General features: G+C 40.2%; 1 protein-coding gene across 2 annotated transcripts in view; it reads right to left on the bottom strand.

Annotated features, from left to right (window-relative positions):
• LOC126091842 (exportin-1) overlaps nucleotides 1-21,049 on the bottom strand; it is a 147,549-nt gene that overhangs the window by 102,439 nt on the left and 24,061 nt on the right. For both annotated transcript variants that reach the window (XM_049907097.1, XM_049907098.1), the window contains exons 4-5: nucleotides 15,222-15,328; nucleotides 2,890-3,120 (exon numbers count right to left, since the gene is read on the bottom strand). In XM_049907097.1, coding sequence (XP_049763054.1) covers nucleotides 2,890-3,120; nucleotides 15,222-15,328 — 338 coding nt within the window. The remainder of the gene's footprint in view (nucleotides 1-2,889; nucleotides 3,121-15,221; nucleotides 15,329-21,049) is intronic.

A 21,049-nucleotide genomic window follows, 5' to 3' on the forward strand; every position in this document is an offset into this window, starting at 1 on the left:
CTTAATTGTATGAATATAATAGAGGGAAACATTCCACGTGGGAAAAATATATTTAAAAACAAAGATGATGTGACTTACCAAACGAAAGCGCTGACACGTCGAGAGACACACAAACAAACACAAAATTCTAGCTTTCGCAACCAGCGGTTGCTTCGTCAGGAAAGAGGGAAGGAGGGGGAAAGACGAAAGGATGTGGGTTTTAAGGGAGAGGGTAAGGAGTCATTCCAATCCCGGGAGCGGGAAGACTTACCTTAGGGGGAAAAAAGGGCGGGTATACACTCGCGCGCACGCGCACGCGCACGCGCACACACACACACACACACACACACACACACACACACATATATATACAGACACAAGCTCTGCTTATGTGTGGATGGATGTGTGTGTGCGTGCGCAAGTGTATACCCGTCCTTTTTTCCCCCTAAGGTAAGTCTTTCCGCTCCTGGGATTGGAACGACTCCTTACCCTCCCCCTTAAAACCCACATCCTTTTGTCTTTCCCTCTCCTTCCCTCTTTCCTGACGAAGCAACCACTGGTTGCGAAAGCTAGAACTTTGTGTGTACGTTTGTGTTTGTTTGTGTGTATATCGAGGTGCCAGCGCTTTCATTTGGTAAGTCACACCATCTTTGTTTTTAAATAAATTGTTTAATTGGATTGATAAATTTATACACAAATGTAATACAACAATGTATTTTTTAATTACTAATTTAGGAAATAAACCTTGCCTTATACATGGCTACATACGGTACACTATTAATCTGAGAAAGAGGTTTTTATGAAAAGCATTCTTAGCATCCACATATAGAATTGCTACCCAACCTTTACTTATTACCAGCCAGTGAGCATATGTACAAGGGAATTACTTTCAGCACTTCCTTCAGCTAATTCTTGTTTTCATTGTTTTGTCACAACTATAACATACTCTTATTCAAGCATATTGAAAGGTCATGAATGTGCGTGTAGACACACACACATTCCCATTCATGGCTTTTATCGTGCATTTTAATTTATTGATGAGCAACTGCAGAAAGATGTTGGTTGTAATAGTTATTCAACAGATGATGAGACTTGCCCACCACCACCACCCACCACCACCACCACCACCACCACCAAGTTCTCTCTGTTGTCACTGCAAACAGCCTTCCAAACATCTACTGTATGTATGTGCAGTAGCCACTGTCCCATTGATGTAGCTCTCCATAGTAATCTATCCTATGAAAGCCTGTTTCAATAACACCTGCAACCAACATTCATTTGAAACTGCTTACTTTATTCATTCTTTGGTCTCCTCCTACATTTCAATCTTTGTCCATAATACGCATATCCATTTTTCGTGATGCATTTGTGCACACTTCACATAAACAAAAACACAATACAGCAGTGCACCTACAGGACTAACAAGCATAGCAGTAGATGCAGGTGCTAGAAGTGACCAACGTGCAATTTTTCCAAATGGGTACAATAATGTAAATCTCAACATAACAATAACTAACATTATTAAACTTTCTGCCCAACCCCTTCCCAAAAAGTACTAACTAGAGAAAAGTAAGAGAATAAGGTTCATCAAACTGCTAGAGCATCTGCTTTTTTTCTCCCACAATAGTTATAGGAATTCATACCCATGTCACCTAGAGGCAGAGTGTAAGTAGGCTGCACAGAGTTGTACTGGATGCATGTCACCACTTGTCAAACTTTGTGGCAGCTGTGAATGGAGATAGTAGTGTGTCCAATGATAATACCAGGTGCTGTAAATTAATGGTTACAATGCTGCAACCATAACATAATTGGTTGAAAATAAGACAACCTTGTAAATCCTTCATGTCAGGAAATAAATTATGACTGTTACCTATTTCACTCTATTCACTGTATTCACCAAATATGGAAACCTCTCAGGAAAACTAAGACTTAAAAAGCAACCACTATTCTTGGAAATAAAATCATTTACGTTCAAAGTAAAAAAATTGTTATTAGTATTAAATCCTATGCTTCCTGACAAAGTTACCTAAAGGTAACAAAACACAGTTACAGGCAACTAACAGTACAACAAACCTAGTGGGTAACACAAATAAGAGTATGAGCAAGTACATGACTAGTAGTCATCAGCAACCCATGAAACAATGTGTTCTCAAATTCTACCATGTTTGAAAACCAATTTAGAGTATTCAAATATTTTAGAACTAAAAGTTCCTTTCATATAGTGAGCTCGCTCATGTTTCTAGTACAAAATATCAGAGTGTTAGACTCACTGAGTATATTTGTCAATTGGTTCTCTAGTATGTATCTGTGTGACTCCAGTTGCCTGTTATGACAGAAATTAGGGCAATAGATTTCACTTGTTTAGTTGTTAACCAAAATTGAATATTACTTTAAAATCGTGTAGAACACTATCACTTAATTCTGAATAATGGTTTGTCTGAGATTTTATCTGCACCTGAACACTCATTAGCTGGTAGGTTGCCTCTATGTTTCAAGCATCAAATTCACTATTTAGAATTGTGAAAGTTTTAACTTATTAAATCAAGTCACATGAAACATGAGCTCTCCAGGTCCAAAACCTAATCGCCTGGACAGTTTCTCACCTAACATGCATAAAAGGACACAGATCATTGGTACAAAGAGGCCGTCATATAGCCAGCTATTCTCTTCCACATTTTTTGGACCTGTGTAAACAAATCTTAGATTTTGGATGTCCTACATTCTGCCAATCGTTAGAGAGATAGTGCTGCACTCACTGTCAGAATCCATTGAACAAAGTTTGAGAAATAATAAAAATGATGTGTTTGTGACCTCTTAATACTACTGCAGCTCAAATTACATCAGACTGTAAATGCTTTTCTTTCATTTCTCTTAGATCATTGTGTACATATCTGAAGTAACTATACTCACCATTACAAACTGACACAAATGAAAAATCTGTGAAAATTCTGAGCACATTGAATCTTTCAAATGTTTTGCTTTACTCTGTGTTATTTGGCCACTTGAAAAATCAAAAACTTCCTCACTGAGAAGCTTAAGAATTGCCATGTTGTTCTGACATAAGCTCTCATTAGTTTTACTTGCTCCAACAATATCAGGAATGAATGATTCCCAGTTTTTGGGCCATTCACGTTTAAGAATCTGAAAGAAATAATAAAAACAGTAGTTATGTTAGGTTAATGCCACACGATCTGCCTTCCTCTTACTATCACGTATAAAAAATGTTCACTAACAACAAATGGTTCTTCATATCTCAGATGTTATGGCAATGATAATCCACTAACGACAAATGTAGATTTAAAATTCCATATATGTTCTAAAAAATTCTCATGCTCCCATAATAGCAACAAAACATCCAAGAAATTCACAAATTTCAGCGTAGTGCTCCTCTCTGTATCCCTTTCAATATGAGACCAAGGTTTCCAGTTTGACTTCACAACATTTTGAACATTTGCTTTATGTACTTAACTAACGAAATTATTATGTACTATTTTTACCCTTTGTGAAGAATGCAGTTCATGTACTTACTTTACAAATTTGCAGGACCCAGAAGACAAATCGTCTAAAGGAATCATTAACACTGATATAAATTGTTAAATATAGATTATGAAAAGTGAAGAAATAACAACAAAATTTAAAAATTAAAGAGACTTTCTGCATTTACCTATACATGTTTCCCCAGTGTTGCTGCTGCTGTTAATCTGTATCAAACAACACTATCAGGTATTTCGTGCTGGTAGTGTTATGATAATTTAAAAAATTACAGAAGACAACACGCAAATAATGAAACACGCATAGGTAAATGAAAAACTATTAGACTGTACATTACATAAGACAGAGAGTCTATCATGTTTCTCCACTGAGAACAGCGATATATGAGCACCTACCACGAAAAACTAAGATGAAACTCATAAGCAAAATCCTAATCCCTACTACGTCAAACAATAATGAAGATCAAAAGTAAAAGCAAGCAATGTCTTACAATTCAGCATGATACACGAATTGAAGATACAGAACGTTCAATTTTTTATGTGAAACCATCTTACTAAAAAGAAAATTACGTCCAGAACTATACTTCATTTCAATTTCTTCTGGTTTTCCATTCCGGATTTGCCTTTGTCTGAAAATTTATGACCACATCAAAAATTTAGAAGAAATCTAAAAGCAATTACAAATCTTGGCACATGTTACATACATACACTCCTGGAAATTGAAATAAGAACACCGTGAATTCATTGTCCCAGGAAGGGGAAACTTTATTGACACATTCCTGGGGTCAGATACATCACATGATCACACTGACAGAACTACAGGCACATAGACACAGGCAACAGAGCATGCACAATGTCGGCACTAGTACAGTGTATATCCACCTTTCGCAGCAATGCAGGCTGCTATTCTCCCATGGAGACGATCGTAGAGATGCTGGATGTAGTCCTGTGGAACGGCTTGCCATGCCATTTCCACCTGGCGCCTCAGTTGGACCAGCGTTCGTGCTGGACGTGCAGACCGCGTGAGACGACGCTTCATCCAGTCCCAAACATGCTCAATGGGGGACAGATCCGGAGATCTTGTTGGCCAGGGTAGTCGACTTACACCTTCTAGAGCACGTTGGGTGGCACGGGATACATGCGGACGTGCATTGTCCTGTTGGAACAGCAAGTTCCCTTGCCGGTCTAGGAATGGTAGAACGATGGGTTCGATAACGGTTTGGATGTGCCGTGCACTATTCAGTGTCCCCTCGACGATCACCAGTGGTGTACGGCCAGTGTAGGAGATCGCTCCCCACACCATGATGCCGGGTGTTGGCCCTGTGTGCCTCGGTCGTATGCAGTCCTGATTGTGGCGCTCACCTGCACGGCGCCAAACACGCATACGACCATCATTGGCACCAAGGCAGAAGCGACTCTCATCGCTGAAGACGACACGTCTCCATTCGTCCCTCCACTCACGCCTGTCGCGACACCACTGGAGGCGGGCTGCACGATGTTGGGGCGTGAGCGGAAGACGGCCTAACGGTGTGCGGGACCGTAGCCCAGCTTCATGGAGACGGTTGCGAATGGTCCTCGCCTATACCCCAGGAGCAACAGTGTCCCTAATTTGCTGGGAAGTGGCGGTACGGTCCCCTACGGCACTGCGTAGGATCCTACGGTCTTGGCGTGCATCCGTGCGTCGCTGCAGTCCGGTCCCAGGTCGACGGGCACTTGCACCTTCCGCCGACCACTGGCGACAACATCGATGTACTGTGGAGACCTCACGCCCCACGTGTTGAGCAATTCGGCGGTACGTCCACCCGGCCTCCCGCATGCCCACTATACGCCCTCGCTCAAAGTCCGTCAACTGCACATACGGTTCACGTCCACGCTGTCGCGGCATGCTACCAGTGTTAAAGACTGCGATGGAGCTCCGTATGCCACGGCAAACTGGCTGACACTGACGGCGGCGGTGCACAAATGCTGCGCAGCTAGCGCCATTCGACGGCCAACACCGCGGTTCCTGGTGTGTCCGCTGTGCCGTGCGTGTGATCATTGTTTGTACAGCCCTCTTGCAGTGTCCGGAGCAAGTATGGTGGGTCTGACACACCGGTGTCAATGTGTTCTTTTTTCCATTTCCAGGAGTGTATATGCGACACCAGACTAACTTCCAATCATAATCTTGCTATATAATATGCTACAAAAGATTCCTCTCCCCCTCTCAGAAATCTATGCAAAATAATGGACAGCAACTGGCAATGAGAGATGTTGACAGATAACATATCCAATGAAAAATTCCACAAAAGCTGTAATGACATTAACATTACGTAGATACGCAGTGGCGTAACGAAATATACGTCTGAAGGACATGATATAGAGTGGGATGTGCAAGTAACTTCAGCTCTACTGTCTGGTCACAACCTAACCACCACCACCACCACCACCACCTAGAAAACTGCTACATATTCTACAATAAACCATACACCATAAACCACTTGTTATCTCCCCACAACTCAAACATTATTGCATTTTTTTTGGAATAAATGCAAATAATTCCCATGAAGCCCATAAACTTTTTCCCACAAGGCACAACATCTGCAATAATTTGAAACTAGTTCGTATACATACATCAAAAAAGTTCTGCATCACCCCAATTCCCAGAACACCTGAAGACAGACGTTGACTGTGGATATGGTATCACAGACACAAGCCCTTTGACTGTTCAGAGATGTAACTAAAGCCATCCAAATATGTGAACAACCATGCTTGAGCAGCGCCTCTTAGACGGAGGGTATCCAACAGCCGATCAGTTCCAGTCATTCCACCAGGAAGGAGGTACACAGCTCGTGTTGTCTGTAGTTCAACCATGCCTGGATGGTCAATACCATGATTCGATCACGTCCACATTGTTTCTTTGTGCCAGGAAGGGTTCTCAACAAGGGAAGTGTCCAGGTGTCTCGGAGTGAACCAAAGCGATGTTGTTCAGATATAGAGGAGATACAAAGAGACAGGAACTATTGATGACATGCCTCGACCAGGCCGCCCAAAGGCTACTACTGCAGTGGGTGACCACTACCTACAAATTATAGCTCGGAGAAACCCTGACAGCAACGCCACTATGTTGACTAATCATTTCGTGCGGCCACAGGACATCCTGTTACAACTCAAACTGTGTGCAATAGACTGCATGATGCGCAACTTCACTCCCGAGGTCCATCTTTGCAAACACGACGCCAAGCAGCGGGATACAGATACGCCCAACGACATGCTGGATGGACTGCTCAGGATTGGCATCACGTTCTCTTCACCGATGAGTGTCATATATACCTTCAACCATACAATTGCCGGAGACGTGTTTGGAGGCAACCCGATCAGGCTGAACGCCTTAGACACACTGTCCAGTGAGTGCACCGAGGTGGAGGTTTCCTGCTGTTTTGGGGTGGCATTTGTGGGGCGACATACGCTGCATGTGCCATAACAGCTGTGAGATACGTGAATGCCATCCTCCGACCGAAAGTGCACCCATATTGGCAGAATGTTGGCGAGGCATTTGTTTTCATGGACGACAATTTGCACCCCCATCACGCACATCTTGTCAATGGCTTCCTTCATAACAACATTGCTTGACTACAGTGGCCAGCATGTTCTCCGGACATGAACCCTATCCAACATGCTTGGGATGGACTCAAAAGGGCTGTTTATGGAAGACTTGACCCACCAATCCCTCTGAGGGATCTACGCCAAATCGCCGTTGAGGAGTGGGACAATCTGGACCAACAGCACCTTGATGAGCTTGTGGATAGTATGCCACGACAAATACAGGCATGCATCAATGCGAGAGGACATGCTACTGGGTATTAAGAAGTACCGATGTGCACAGCAATCTGGACCACCACCTCTGAAGGTCTCGCTGTATGGTAGTACAGCATGTAATGTGTGGTTTTCATGAGCAATAAACAGGGCAGAAATTATGTGTATGTTGATCTCTATTCCAGTTTCCTGTACAGGTTCCAGAACTCTCAGAACTGAGGTGATGCAAAACGTTTTTTGATATGCGTATTTTCTGGAATAGGTGCTGCTACAACTTCTGTTTATCGTTGCGGTCTTCCATCCATTCAGACTAATAATGAAGTTTAGCCCAATCTAATATACTGTTCAATAACCTAACTTCAAAAATAATTCTATGGCAATATAGTTACTGTTAGAATGGTAGTGTTAGAAGACAAAGCACTAGTCCACGAACTGTTCTAGCTTTTAAAGACTCCTGCCATTTCAATATTAGGTAGTGCTGAATCAAGGAAGTTAACCTTGTAGTGTCTTATGCACTCCTTAAAAGCTCTGGAATTGTCATTTCATGTCAGTTACACCCTTACTTTCTCTCTCCTCTCACTTTCCTTCCAAAACTGTTGCTTCACTATGTTAAATTGTGGGAAATTTTAATTGTAGTAATACAAAAGCACTATTCAAAATAACTTTGTGTACATAGAAAAATCTGAAGGGACTGATAAAAATGTCACAAATAGAAGGAAAATATGTTAATTTTTTGAATGTAAAAGTGGAGTTACACTGCATTTTTTAAGGGATTGATCATATGTCAAAGACAGATACTTGAAAGAGACTGTAAAAAAATTAAGGAACCACTAGACACCACAACTGATTAGCAAAGGTTTCACAACAAACTTTGAGAAAAAGAAAAACTTCTAAAGCTTAGACTTTAATGTGGCTTAGGAACCTCAAAATCCACAGAGGCTCTCCTGCATGCCTTGCTGGACTAACACAACACAGGAGAAATGCATATGGCAGACAAAGGGTTACCTCAGGAGTAAGAAACGATCCCAAAATTAAATTTTCACTCTACCGCAGAAGCTGCACACTGTTTGCCAAGTTAAACGGTAAAAACAGAATGAAGCACTGAGTTTGTTACCCCATCAGAGAATGATTTAACTCTCCCCCCTCGAGAGGAAAAGTTTCATTGTACAATTAACTTTAAATTGAATCTCTGCATAATGTGTAGTACAAATCCAAACTCGTGGATGGCACTGGTTATGAACTGTTATAGTATTACATTGTAAGTTTAGCTACAGCATTCAGTGTAAAGCTGAACTGCAACAATCTGCACATTTTTTTGAACAAGCTTTGGCACTGGAGTGCTGTCGGAAACTATTGAAGTAATGACAATGACTGCTACATACATGTTCAACAGTGTGGAAATTAAGTTTTTTCTAAACATAATGCAGTTAATGGCTCTCTCTTGAAATAATTCAATGTTCGAAGAATGTTTGGTTACAAGCATCACAAAGCCACATCTTCCAAAGTTTTAAGATAAAAGCTCATTCTACATGTAATGAACAATAATAAGCCACAGCTGAGACGCTAATAATAAGTAGGGTAATGCTACCCTTCACCTGGAGTTTAATAACACGGCAATTTTCGCTGGGCTTTGTTCTAACAAAATGGTATACCCTTGTTTTCTTTTGATCTTAGAAATGACTTAACCCCCCTAATCTTTGAGAAGACCTAGCCAGTTAAAGCAGGATCTTCAGTTTAACGTGTGCTCTGAACCACATTGTAACTAGGGATTTTTCACATTTATAAATCACTCTCATAAGCAAAAGAAGCAGTAAGCAACGGAAATAGTCCCAAGACCAAGTGATGACGTATTCCTGACTTTTAAATTTTTAGTTTGATACCCACCAAGCCATACTAATGAGTTCATAAAGTATACTTTGTGACAGACTGCAAAAGCAAACATACAAGACGATCAATAAATCAAGCCCTATTTAATACTGGGTATCATTTACATGAATGAGAACCATGCACATTTTCACTGCATCTTAATTCCTATTACAAGCAGTGCACAGAAACTTAGGTGATGATAATTCCAATCAGCTAGCAGACATGAATCAGAAGAACTGGGAACACTTCAAGTAAGATATGTAATGGTTTTCAGCTGTCTGTCTTTCATAACTATGAACCAAAAACAATTGTATTGCATGAAAATGGCCTTCCTATAAGTGTCAGGTTGAAAGTGTGTCAGCCAGCCCTTTCTGCACGAAGGATTTCTATTGCACCACATAATGTTGACTCAGCAAATACCATTATCAAACAGTTGGTCACAATAATTACATTACAATTTAATAAGATGCTGATGACATCTGTAAATGAATACTAAAAAGTTTGTTTTGATAGATAGGGTACAGGTATGCATAATACACTGTGTAACACCATGTATTATGTGATATAACTTGGACCTAAAACTGCAATATTGTTATCAGGAATTTTTGTTTACATAACAAACAAGCCAACTGACATTTCATAGGTACTTTTTAATTATAGAAAACAATTATAAACAAAGTAATAATTCTTCCCATGGGATGATTCATTTGATAGTACTGACAGTTGAAAGCGAAATGATTGGGTGGATGATTCTAGACTTTGCCAACTATGGTACTTTTACCAGCAGCAGAAGGCTATGCCATGAATTTTCATAGGGGATTTTACTACTCTATGACACTAAAGCAGAATAGCATACCTTCATTATTAGCTATATATTTCAACTATTTGTTTGTGTGTCTCTTCACACATTCACTACATGGTGAAAGATTAGTTGGACTTCTTGTTTTTACGAACTCTACTGCTAGTTTGGTTTGCATGAATCATGTTGCGAAAAACATAAGAAATGCGTAGCGCTGCAGAACAACTAAAAATTAGACTAAAATTATCAATGTCTAACAGAGAAAGGATGTGCTAGCAGACGGCATTTCTCGATGTAAGTGAGAAATCAACCGAAAATCACTGTCAGCAGAAATCAACTTATTCTTAACTGTTTTTTGATCAAAAAGCAAATCAAAATGGGAAATAATTACAGAACACTGATGATGCTTTACTTCAATGAAGTGAAACGCGGCTGGTATATCACACATTTTTGTAGTTGCAATGACAGAACAAAAATACCTTCAAGAATTATAAAGCAACTACGGACACTATGGCCACACAAATGAAGAATTTAGTAGGTGGATTTCAAATGAGAAAGTCGGACGTTGTTCATGTTTTTGAATACCACAATGTCACCAGCTTTTAATCAGCTTTAGAACAGGATGATGGTATTCAGAGGAAACTAGAAGGAAAATTAATCCAGAATGAATAATGTCTAACAAACAAAGTAAATGATACTGAATTGTAATTGTCATGAGAAGGAATTACAGCGGCAAGACACACAGTTGAGATAGTACCAACAGACACTAGAAGATGGTGGGACGAGTTAAGTTTGAGAATTGGACCGAATCACGATTGCGATCTTTTATTCATACATTAGTTGCTATTCATACATATGACTAGAACACTAGAAGATATCACAGTTTGTGTTTCACAGTTGCTCAAGCACAACACTATGGAAGGGCTGGAAGAGGAATAATAATACCAGGTTAGCTGAGAACTAGATGAGTGCTCGGAGGTAAGTAATAAGTAGTAAGTGGGAAGCTATACCACGTACGCTGGATTTTTATTTTTAGGAACAGATTGGCCAAATTTAAACTGCAGTTTGCCAGATCCATATGTAGTCAGAACTGAACAGACTTAAAAATTGGACAAATGCTGAACAATAGTATTCATTTCTGCAGGAGATAGTAAAAGTCTTGATAGAGGCCAGTGATGTACTTATGTGTTTCATGCTGCAGTGTTCTTGACACTCAATGTGACATGACAGGAACAAAAGGGAGTGGGTCAGCTGCTGGTTCTACGCAGCCAATGATAGTGTGGTGGGCAGGTGATATGGTAGGAAGAAAAAGATATTTTAACGTTCTCATGTCAGAACAGAAGCGAAATCTAATATGTATTCCAATAAAAACAGCTGTGATCTCAGGTCCCATGGTTAACACAACCTCATAAATTGCAACACGTTTACAAAAAAACAGCTAAATATATGTGACAATATAGGTATAAATTTCACAGTTGTGTTAGTTGGATTATTATTATTATTATTATTATTATTATTATTATTATTATTATTATTATTATTATTAAGAAAATGGTACCATAGACCACATCATTGGTAAGCGAAAAATGAAGGAAAGAAAACTGTCTATTTCTTCTCTTAACTTTATTTCTCCTTGTATTATGAAAATGTAGTTAATCAATAAATGGCATAAATTTAGAATAGACATGTTAACTTCTTATGCACATACTTTATGTCAATGAAACAGTTTGTAATTTTGATTCATCAGAATATGTTGCAAATAAAATTTTGAAACCACTTTGGGGGGGGGGGGGGGTGTCTTCTTATACTCTGTTAAATATGACATATTTATACTTCTTGTACGCCTTTCATTTCAAGACCCTTTGATTCTCATACTCATGTCCAAAATTAGTAAAGTAATAAAAACCAATCATTTACAAATATCTCTGGATAAAGATTTTCTCCAGATGTCTCCAAGAATTATCATCTTCAAGTATGTGCACCCATGGTGCTGCTATATGTTTTGTCAGTATCAGCTACCTATGTTTCAGTGTTTCAATCCTATCGGTGTTATCTCTTGGGTGTAATGTGAAGTATTTCCTTGAGCCATAAACAGTTCATTTGCATGGCTACATGTCCTGTGCACCTCCAATTCAGTCATCATTTTATCTTCCATTTCAATATCTTGCCTAATCAAATTTATCATTCTTCTGCCTCTCTGAGTAATTGTCAAAAGATAATTCCTCTTCCACTGTTTACCGAAAAACATCAATTTTGCAATTGCTTTTGCATTTTAGGTCTGTATCTCACTGCTACAAGTAAAAATTAGTAACAAAGTCTAGCTGGTTAACTTCCTCTTCAACCAAATTGTAACCTTAGTTCTGAATACTTTTATCTCTTTTATCAAAAACATCTCCCACTGCCTGAAGTATAAACATTTTAAGAATGCTATGATTTTGTTATTAAATTATGTGATTTTTTATTCAACGTAATGATTTTCATTATTGTAGTAAAATTGACTTCAGACTTACACTCTAATTTGCTCAATTATGTTCTTTCATTAGTTGTTAAAGTCAGCACAATATCATATAAAAAGGTGATTCCAGTATGTGTTCTAAAAACACAGTCCTTTACACCTGCAACATCTTTACACCTGCTACATCTAAGATCTTTGACCACAGCCCACATGTTTTTATGCAAACACAGTGTATATCATGAGTGCACATCGTAATAGTGAAATATGCAGCTAAACTTAATAAAACTGAAATATGGACGTGAAAATGATAATAAGAGTGTAACTAAGTGGAAAAACTGTCATCACAACGTAACTATAATAATGATGCTTCATCTTTATGTAAGTTCAGATATATTTTCGCAAATGCTGCCCTGCCACTCACAATTGTCCCACTTGTATCTGTTTAGTCATCAGTAAATGATTTTTGTATTTATACAGTGCTCTTCAGCATATAAACATGTACGTGAATGTATAAATACCTGAAGATGGTCGCAAGCCCGAAACCGGCCGTGTGACAAATAAATAACCTTTTATTGTGACTGGTAGCGGAAATTTTTCTACACCCTATAAAGGAAGAGTCACAGAGTTCAACAGCATCCACTATGAATAAAATTCATCCAACTTTTCTTTATCGACATCTTGAAAACTATTTAAACCCAAATTAATTTTTTGTGCAGTTTTTATTTCTTCATTACTGAAACCCTGAAAATCACTCACTTCTCTCTATCTGGAAGAATTTTCCTCCATGATTGAACTAATGTATGAGGCTTGGCTTCTTTCGAGGCATCAGAATGCGTACAGCATCATGAATAGTCAACTTCTTCCAGACCACTACCATATCATTCTCAGCAACTAGTTTTTTCAGTAGAACAGCCCGGTAGCCCTGTTTTACTGACGCAATTACGACTTGGTCCACTGACTGTATCACAGCCACATTAGGAGATGGAAACTTAGTTACTATGAGACCATAATCAGATATGAGAATCCTCTCACTAGAATTGAAGGGACGTTATCAAGCAATGGAACGGCTTTCTGTGGCATCCTTTTTCTCCTAAAAATCACTAAACCTGTGGAACAGAATGTGTGTGAAACTAGTTTTTGGAAACTTTACTATCCATCCATGCTCCTATTCGATTAAAATAATTCACAGGGATATGCTATGCTATGATATCCTTCAATGTTTGGGATTTTGTTTTATTTTCCAATCACTCGTACAAGGAGAGGCATAATATCAAGCAATTTTAAAAAACACGCGAATCAAGCTGTGTTGAAGAGAGGTGGAGGGGACAGCGTCAGTTACATTTGGAGTGAAATAGCAGTTAAGTCATAATGGAGCACTGGGCCCCACAGCATTGTGCATTCGCTGCCAAAGCATTTTATCAAAACTGTAGTTTGTACCAGCTAGCATATCATGCATTTCGCAACCATTCAGCATTAATCGGAAATGGCCGGTGCCATCTGCCTCTGCAATTAAAATGTGGGTTGAGAAATTTGAGGAGAAGATACAGCGAGCGATGATCAATGACACCTCAGTAAACAACCCACTTCATCTACTGAGACAAAAATGAGATTTTTCCTGTATTTTTCAAATTTCCCTTATATTTCCCTGGTGTGTTTGAAATTCCCTGATATTCCCCCGATTTCCGGTACCTGTGGCAGCCCTGATTATTGTTATTATCTTAATGTCCTTCATCATTATCATATTATTATTGTCAATTATTATATTGCATGTGTACGTCAATTATTGTATGCGTGTATTTTTTTTATATGTATTACTCCTGGCCTTATGGAAGGTAGCCTTGCAGCACTAATTTAGTCAGGCTAAATAAACAATAAATGATTAAATATTCTTTTCTCATCTGGTACAATTCTTTCTAGTTCAAATCATGCTAAATTGAAGTGTGCATCAAGGGCATCCCTGCACAAACAATTGAAGAGGAGGATGCAATATAGAGAGAATGACGGTATCTCCAAGTGCAGCTCTGTAGCCCAAGTAATTGCTTTCTTGTGAATGTAAATTCTGCTCTCTTCCATATTGTTGTGCAAGAATAGATTTGTTCTCAATTTGGTACAACTTACCAGACTAGTCTACTCTGCTAACCGAACAAGTATGCTCTTGCACCCCCCCCACCCACCCCAATTCTTTCCAATTATCGGTTTCAGTGAGCATGCTTTCTTTAATATATTTCAATGAATGGTTTAGGAAAAGATAACAATGTTTACTCCTCAAGAAAAACCTGCAAAGAATGTAAATAGAGCCCATCTCACTCATCATGTGCTGCTATTGACAGGGAAGAAACTTACAGTTTTACTTCACATGACGTATCCACCAAGTTACAGCTACCGCACAATGTAACCTGTCCTTTAAAATAAATCACACGTGAAACTACTACTCATTGGCAGCAGTTCAGATGTATAAGGAACTGCTACAGCATTTGCTCTCAACCAAGATATAACACAATGGAAAGTTATTCAACAGCAGAAATGTGGAAGTTACAACACTATAATGCTGTCCGAACAGCAGATATCGTTATTTGTCTTAAGTCTTATTATTTTTGTCTTCTTGAGAGAAAAAAGGTTTGTGTGTGCGCATGAGAGAGAGAGAGAGAGAGAGAGAGAGAGAGGATCGTACAGTCGTATGTTTACAAAAACTACAGAACTCCTAAATAATGACAATAGCTTTTAACAGATTATTTACCAAGTTCGGATTGAATTAGTCATAGGGAAGCATGTGATCTACATTAAAACTGAACTGTATTAAATCCACAGTATTATGTAAAAATATATACAAATCACTCACCTGCACAAGAATCATATTTAACTTATTTAAATATACTTTCTCCCTTTCCAATGTTTCTGGGTCAGATGAGATTTTTATAATTAATCCGACTACGTATTTCTTAATTCCTGGAAGAAAACAGAAAATATTATTATTTAAACATGGTTAACAAGTTTACTCATTAATAACACAAAAAGAGATGCCCGATCCCTGTACTAGGCAAGAACACATGCAAGATTGTGATCAACACATTTTCATGACCAACTACAAATCATGCATTAAATGGTTTAAGAAATAAAGGTAACAACTCAGCAGACAGCAGAGGCACTGAGCCACTGAAAGATACATAAAGAAGACTGATAATTTTCTCAAAACTTCTAATTTCAGTCAACCTGGCCCACAAAATGAATGTGTGTGTGTGTGTGTGTGTGTGTGTGTGTGTGTGTGTGTGTGTGTGTGTGTGTGTGTGTGTGTGAGAGAGAGAGAGAGAGAGAGAGAGAGAGAGAGAGAGAGGGGGGGGGGGGGGAGGAAGTTGTTAGTAGTGCTCTATAGTTCTGAAAAAGAATTCGTACGACAGCTCGCAAAGTTCTATGTCTTATGTGTGTCTCTTCCAACGATTCAGTTCCTCCCATGTTTAATAACTCTGTACGTTTCATCCTTCAACTATTTACATTCCACCAGGACTTTCCACTCGCATATTTTATCATTTTGGCAGGTTTAAATTTTTTTTATTGTTTCACTCCTCTCCAGACTAATCAGTGGAAAGGAGATATATTCGAAATACCACACAACACTGAAGTATGTCAATACAATGGGAAAGCACAATTAAAAGGAGAATATCTGATGAATTACATAATAGTGATGAAATTATAAAGAAACTGCACCTGACACAAACTGCAAGTGATGCAGAGTGAAGTTAGACAGAAAGCTACAAAGAAGGATTCATCAGGCAGGCAAACAAAAATGAAGAGTATGAGAAATTATTGAAGGTACCAGGCAAAATCTAGCAACATCTTCAACATTTTAGAAAATGTGGAGGCAAGATAATTCTTATCGATACAAATGTGCCCTCCACAAGTAACCAGACTATGTGGGAGTGACTTTTTGGTGTGGAAGGGAAGACAGCTGTCAAAATGAAGGCACTGTTGACATTATGTGGACTTGATACAGGTAGAGGTGTGGAAGGAGCCACAATGGAGATGGCGGTCATTGTCAAGTAGGTGGTACACTGGGTTGCATCAATATAGCATCAATGAACCTGAACCAGACAAGGAGTTTGGGATTCTGGAACGCTACAAAGTTTTCCTCTAGGTGGCCCATAAACAGATTGGTATAGGACGGTGCCATGTGCGTCCCCATGAGTGTGCCGTGGATTTGTTGATGTACCTTCCCTTCAAATGAGTAGTTATGTGTGATGATATAATGAGGCAGACGTACAGGAATGTGTGGGGAGTTTCAAGTTGGAAAGACTTTGGAAGAGTTAGCAATTAAATAAACCAGCTGTTTCAATTATTCACCAACTACCAGTAAAGCAAGCCTGTTTAAGAATTTTAATATAATTTGTTGTTCATGAGTGGAACGTACCTGGACTTACACAGAATCCAATTATTGATCACACGTTCTGTAGCTCAGGTGAATGGAGGAGTATATAAAAGGGTATCAGGGAAGTAAAAGCATTCATGTAAATTATCACCTACACAATAAATTTCCCCGTGTTCAGACAAATAGTTATTCTTTAAATGCCCTTATGTTTTGTTGAAAGCAGTGGCCATGAATGTCTAAAGGATCTACCAAGTAACACGGTTTTTCTGAATAGGTACGGAAGTTCATAACACTTAGAAAATGCTCATCACTGGAATCAACAAAAATATTAAACAATTTAAAAATCACTACAGTGAAACAAAAACCGATGGACAAGACTCCATTTGTGGAGCCCGTTTTGCTGGGACAAGCAACACTCTCAATACACAAACAGAATTCATATAGCGAATCGGATATCACAAGCAACAGCTTTTAGCATTTGTAGCTCCACACATGCCCCTATTATCCTCCAACAGGCATTAGCTAAAAATAACAGACACCTCACACGGACTGTGTCCCAACAGGGGTGAAACTACATCAATTTGCCAGTATTAGCAAAATCTCCAGTTAGACAATATTGTCCACAGGAGAACATCGATCTGGTGCTTTAATTTGTTTAACATAACACTCTACATTGCAATGATATTTATTCATTATAGTCAATTTAGACTTTCACTTAAAGCCATCTCCAGAAACAAGCCCTGCAAGGGTAGGATTTGCCGAGTCACAAAGAATACAAAAACGCACAGGGTTACAAGAAAGCACAGAAATTACGCAGCATTTACCCCTATGGCTGGTGTTGGCAGCTCCACAGCTTTTCTCGTGGTAGCACAATTGTAACTGCTACTGATGGTTATGAAGTCACAGGTTAAGTAACATGCAATTCCCAAACCAAATATGGATTATGTCAGCACCAACCAGTGGTAAACACTTCACAAAACGTAAAATATCAGTGTCCTGGAATTTACAAACTAAGTTCTTGCAGACCATTTACGAATGTATAAGAAGTTAAACCACTGCAAATCATCTCACAAGCAGTCTTTTACGTTAAAAATGGGTGACATTAAAGAATATGCGAGAAACAAAGTCACCTAGTGACATTTGTATGAATGACAAAAACAACATTCTTATCAAAATTTTGCCAATAAGCAAATGAACTAGAGAAAAGTAATTATACACATGTGCAGATATCACATGAAAATATAATTAGGAAGTAAAACTTTTTGCCTTTACAAATGTCTGCTTGTGTCTGTGTATGTGCGGATGGATATGTGTGTATGTGCGCGAGTGTATACCTGTCCTTTTTTCCCCCCTAAGGTAAGTCTTTCCGCTCCCGGGATTGGAATGACTCCTTACCCTCTCCCTTAAAACCCACATCCTTTCGTCTTTCCCTCTCCTTCCCTCTTTCCTGACGAAGCAACCATTGGTTGCGAAAGCTTGAATTTTGTGTGTATGTCTGTGTTTGTTTGTGTGTCTATCGACCTGCCAGTACTTTCGTTTGGTAAGTCACATCATCTTTGTTTTTAGATATATTTTTCCCACGTGGAATGTTTCCCTCTATTATATTCACATTAATTAGGAAGTAAAAAAGACACACCAATTTGCAGACAGGCACAATCATAAAACACTCACATTTGGCTTTCAGCCACAGCCTTCGTCTCTCTCTCTCTCTCTCTCTCTCTCTCTCTCTCTCTCTCACACACACACACACACACACACACACACACACACATTAACGCATACCTAGAGTACACACAAGTGCAAACGACAACATCTTGGGCCAGAAGGCAACATCACGTGGGATGCAAGCAGGCGCAGTGTCAGGAGGTTATGGTTGTGGGGCACAGAGGAGGAGGGATGGAGGGGGGGGAGGAGTGGAGAAAGACGGGTGGATGCAGTGACCGAGGGTTGCAAATGAACAGAGAGGGAGATGATATAGGACAGAGGGGGGTTGAAACTGTTGGGTGGAGGGTGTGGTGACAGTATGTTACTGTAGGTTGAGACTGGCATACTACAGGAGCGGAGAAGGGTTGCAAAGATAGCTCCCATCTGTGCAGTTCAGAAAAGCTGGTGGGGGAGGGAAAGATCCAGATGGCTCGGGGTAATGAAGCTGTCATTGAAATCAAATGTATTATGTTCAGCTGCATCTTGTGCCACAGGGCGGTCTACTTTGCCCTTGGCCAGCTTGGTGGTGGCCTTTCCTCCTGGTGGACAGCTGGTTGGTAGTCATACCAATAGAAAAAGCTGTGCAATTATTGCAGCAATTATTGAGATGGTAAATGACATGGCTGCTTACACAGGTGGCCTGGCACATGACTGAGTAGGATGAACCTGTGAAGGGACTGGAATAGGACGTGCTGGGCGGGTGGACTGGACAAGTTTGCACCTGGGCCTTCGACAGGGATATGACCACTCCTTTGTGGATGGTTCTTAACGGTGGTGGGAGGATTGGGGATGTGAGGGGAAAAGGCAAATGAGATCTGTTTGTAGACTATGTCTAGGGGATAGTGCCTGTCTGTGAAGGCCTTGGTGAGACCTTTACACCATACTCAGCAAAGGAGTTTTGTCACTGCAGATACGCCATCCTCCTGTTAGCCAGGCTATGTGGAAGGGATTTCTTTTGGTGTGAAAGGGGTGACAGATGTCAAAATGTAGGTACTGTTGGTGGTTGGTGGGTTTAATGTGGACAGAGGTGTGGATGGAGCCATCAGAGAGGAGGAGGTCACCATCTAGGAAGGTGGTATGCTGGGTTGAGGAGGACCACATGAAGCTGATGGGAGATAAGGTATTGACGTCATGAACGAACAAGGATAGGGTGTCTTGGCCCTGAGCCCAGATCATGAAGATATCATCAATGAACCTGAACCAGACTTAAGATTTGGTGTTTTGCAAGGCCTCCTCTATGGGCACCCGCAAGGCACCCTCTTACGCCAATCTTTTTATGGGCCCATAAAAAGGTTGGCGTAGGAGGGTGCCATGCGGGTGCCCGTAGCTGTGCCACAGATTTCGTTATATACCTTCCCTTCAAATGAGAAACAATTGGGGGCTAGGATAAAGTCAGTAAGGTGTATGAGAAATGAGATAGTGGGTTTGGAGTCTGAAGGATGTGAGGGAATGCAAGTGTTCAATAGTGGTAAGACAGTGGCATGAGGGATGTTGGTGTATAGAGTGGTGGCGTCAGAAATGACGATTAGGGATCCAGGAAATAAAGTGGTGGGGAAGGTGGAGAGTTGGTGAAGTAATGGTTCATTTCTTTGACATGGGAGGCCAGATTATGGGCAATTGGCTGGTGTGTTGCTCAATGAGGGTAGAAATTCTTTCAGTGGGGGCTCAATAACCAGCCACAATTTGACATCCCAGATCGTTGGGTTTGTGGATTTTGGGTATCATGTAGAAGGTATAAGGTGGGCGTGTGGGGGTGTCATAGAAGTGGGGAGGGAAGTGGATTCGGGGGAGATATTCTGGTAAGGGCCTAAGGCTTTAAGCAGGGGTTAGAATTTATGTCGGACTTCAGAGATGGCATCACTCTGGCAGGCAGAGTTTATAGGTGGAGGAGTCAGATAATTGGCGGAGGCCCTCTGCCAGGCATTCACAGTGATTCGTAACACCAGTGATGGAATCTTTGTCTGCAGGTTGGACGATTAGATCAGGATTTGTTTTGAAGTTGTTCTTTCTTCTACTGAAAGGTTGGTGTTCTGAGAAAAAGAGACCAGGAGAAGGATGGTGAGGCTAAGTTAGAAGTAAGGAATTCCTGGAAAGTGACCAGTTGGTGGTTAGGTTGGGGGGAAGGGGGGAGATCACGGTTGGATGGTGGTATGAACTGAAGAGACAGGGTTTAATGTTGGGATTAGGATGGTTTCAGCTGCAGGGATTGCCAACAAAGAAGTACTTCCATTGCAAGGATCATGAGAAAGAGAGTAGGTCTTCGACATGTCCCTTTATCCCAGCCTCAACCAACAGTAACATATTGTCCATGCACCATCCACCCAACAGCTTCCACCTCCACTGTCCTACCATCTCATCATCCATCCTCTTTATTTGCAGCACTTTGCCAATGCATCTGCCCGTCTTTTCCCACTCATCTCCTTTTTGTGCTCATTTTTTCTTCTACCTCCCTGCTTTACAACCTCCTGGCACCACACCTGTTGGCAGTCTAGTCATGCAGTTCACCCTTACACTATATCCCTTCCCATTCCCCCACCCCCTCCAGATTTTTGCTTGCATCCCATATGATTCTGCATTTCGGCCCGAGACGCTGGAGATTGTGG

Source organism: Schistocerca cancellata, chromosome 7 (genome assembly GCF_023864275.1).
Source record: "Schistocerca cancellata isolate TAMUIC-IGC-003103 chromosome 7, iqSchCanc2.1, whole genome shotgun sequence".
NCBI lineage: Eukaryota > Metazoa > Arthropoda > Insecta > Orthoptera > Acrididae > Schistocerca > Schistocerca cancellata.